Genomic DNA, 3,302 nt, shown 5'->3' with positions numbered 1-3,302 from the left:
TCCACTCACACCACCATGCCCACACACACCACCATGCCCACATACACCACCATGTCCACACACCACCATGTCCACACACACCACCATGCCCACACACACCACCATACCCACATACACCACCATGTCCACATACACCACCATACCCACATACACCACCATGTCCACACACACCACCATGTCCACACACACCACCATGCCCACACACAACACCATGCCCACACACACCACCATGCCCACACACACCACCATGCCCACATACACCAACATGCCCACATACACCACCATACCCACATACACCACCATGCCCACACACACCACCATGCCCACTCACACCACCATGCCCACACACACCACCATGCCCACATACACCACCATGTCCACACACCACCATGCCCACACACACCACCATGCCCACACACACCACCATACCCACATACACCACCATGTCCACATACACCACCATACCCACATACACCACCATGCCCACACACACCACCATACCCACACACACCACCATACCCACATACACCACCATGTCCACACACCACCATGTCCACACACACCACCATACCCACACACACCACCATACCCACATACACCACCATGTCCACACACCACCATGTCCACACACACCACCATGCCCACACACACCACCATACCCACATACACCACCATGTCCACATACACCACCATACCCACATACACCACCATACCCACACACACCACCATGTCCACACACCACCATGCCCACACACACCACCATGCCCACACACACCACCATACCCACATACACCACCATGCCCACACACACCACCATGCCCACATACACCACCATGTCCACACACCACCATGCCCACACACACCACCATGCCCACACACACCACCATACCCACATACACCACCATGCCCACACACACCACCATGCCCACACACACCACCATACCCACACACACCACCATGTCCACACACACAACCATACCCACATACACCACCATGTCCACACACACCACCATGTCCACACACAACACCATGCCCACATACACCAACATGCCCACATACACCACCATACCCACATACACCACCATGCCCACACACACCACCATGTCCACACACACCACCATACCCACATACACCACCATACCCACATACACCAACATGTCCACATACACCACCATGCCGACACACACCACAATGTTCACACACATCACCATACCCACACCACCATGCCGACAACCTGACGACAATGTCTATGGGTGCTCTAACACTGAGAAAAATATATATTGAAATATATATTTTTCGTACTCTGTTTGTTTGTTGTTAATGCGTCACTCAGCAATATTCCAGCTATATGATGGCTGTCTGTAAATAATCAAGTCTGGACCAGACAATCCAGTGATTGACATTTATTAGTCTGAAAATTATAGAATGTTGCAAATACTCAACAATGAAGGTAAGCTACAGAGCCCAATTGCTCTCACTCCTCTCCCCGTTCTTCAGCTGAGCCTACAAGAGGGCTTACATACAATAAGCCAAGAATACAATCTGTTTGTTTACTTGGCAGGTATGCACTCTAACCCAATATCTATTTCCCAGACAATGTAGATATAAGCATGATGAGTGAACTTTATTATCAGACAGATGTAAGTTGATAATGTATTCTCCAATATGATCTGGGGAACCTTAATTCACTTCCAACACTTGAGTGCATGAGCAACTGAAGAATAGACATATATTCTGTAGTCAGCAATATTCTATTTGTATCACAGCAGCCTGTGGAGCTTACTGTCTGTAACTGCATGATCAACAAGTGATCAATAGTGTGAGCATCAAGTCGTACCAGTGACATACTAAATCATGTCGTAGCTGACAATCTCGCCAACCCATAGTTCAACCATCTTAAAACTTAATGGTGGTAATTATGTGAACCCAAATATGTATTCCTGATTTTGTCCTCTACACCTTTTTCATCTCCCATCCCCCTACACCCTCTCCCCATCTTCCAGCCCCCTACACCCTCTGCCCATCTTCCAGCCCCCTACACCCTCTGCCCATCTTCCAGCCCCCTACACCCTCTGCCCATCTTCCAGCCCCCTACACCCTCTGCCCATCTTCCAGCCCCCTTCACCCTCTGCCCATCTTCCAGCCCCCTACACCCTCTGCCCATCTTCCAGCCCCCTACACCCTCTGCCCATCTTCCAGCCCCTACACCCTCTCCCCATCTTTCAGCCCCTACACCCTCTGCCCATCTTCCAGCCCTTACGCCCTCTCCCCATCTCCCACCCCCTACACCCTCTGCCCATCTCCCACCCCCTACACCCTCTCCCCATCTCCCACCCCCTACACCCTCTCCCCATCTTCCAGCCCCCTACACCCTCTCCCCATCTTCCAGCCCCTACACCCTCTCCCCATCTTCCAGCCCCCTACACCCTCTCCCCATCTTCCAGCCCCCTACACCCTCTCCCCATCTTCCAGCCCCTACACCCTCTGCCCATCTTCCAGCCCTTACGCCCTCTCCCCATCTCCCACCCCCTACACCCTCTCCCCATCTTCCAGCCCCCTACACCCTCTCCCCATCTCCCACCCCCTACACCCTCTGCCCATCTCCCACCCCCTACACCCTCTCCCCATCTCCCACCCCCTACACCCTCTCCCCATCTTCCATCCCCCTACACCCTCTCCCCATCTTCCAGCCCCTACACCCTCTGCCCATCTTCCAGCCCCTACACCCTCTCCCCATCTTCCAGCCCCCTACACCCTCTCCCCATCTTCCAGCCCCCTACACCCTCTGCCCATCTTCCAGCCCCCTACACCCTCTGCCCATCTTCCAGCCCCTACACCCTCTCTCCATCTTCCACCATCTTACATCCTCTCCCTATCTTTCCACACTGAACCACTCCAACCACCTTCCTGCCACCACTCCAACCACCTTCCTGCCACCACTCAAACCAACTTCCTGCCACCACTCAAACCACCTCCCTGACACCACTCAAACCACCTTCCTGCCACCACTCAAACCTCCTTCCTGACACCACTCAAACCACCTTCCTGACACCACTCAAACCAACTTCCTGCCACCACTCAAACCAACTTCCTGACACCACTCAAACCACCTTCCTGACACCACTCAAACCACCTTCCTCTGACCACTCAAACCACCTTCCTGTAACCACTCAAACCTCCTTCCTGACACCACTCCAACAACCTTCCTGACACCACTCCAACCTCCTTCCTGATACCACTCCAACCACCTTCTGACACCACTCCAACCTCCTTCCTGACACCACTCAAACCTCCTTCCTGAC

At 53.2% G+C, this 3,302-nt stretch overlaps 1 protein-coding gene across 1 annotated transcript; it reads left to right on the top strand.

Moving 5' to 3' along the window:
* The first annotated feature begins 1,425 nt into the window (after positions 1–1,425).
* On the top strand, positions 1,426–2,980 carry LOC139446259 (uncharacterized). Its single transcript, XM_071227611.1, has 2 exons — positions 1,426–1,450; positions 2,004–2,980. The coding sequence occupies exons 1-2, from the start codon at positions 1,426–1,428 to the stop codon at positions 2,978–2,980; spliced, it is 1,002 nt and encodes a 333-aa protein (XP_071083712.1).
* Positions 2,981–3,302: the final 322 nt, after the last annotated feature.

This window comes from Haliotis cracherodii, unplaced genomic scaffold (assembly GCF_022045235.1).
Source record: "Haliotis cracherodii isolate W230 unplaced genomic scaffold, xgHalCrac1.p SCAF_6, whole genome shotgun sequence".
Lineage (NCBI taxonomy): Eukaryota > Metazoa > Mollusca > Gastropoda > Lepetellida > Haliotidae > Haliotis > Haliotis cracherodii.
This window is presented reverse-complemented; position numbering and strand designations above follow the sequence as displayed.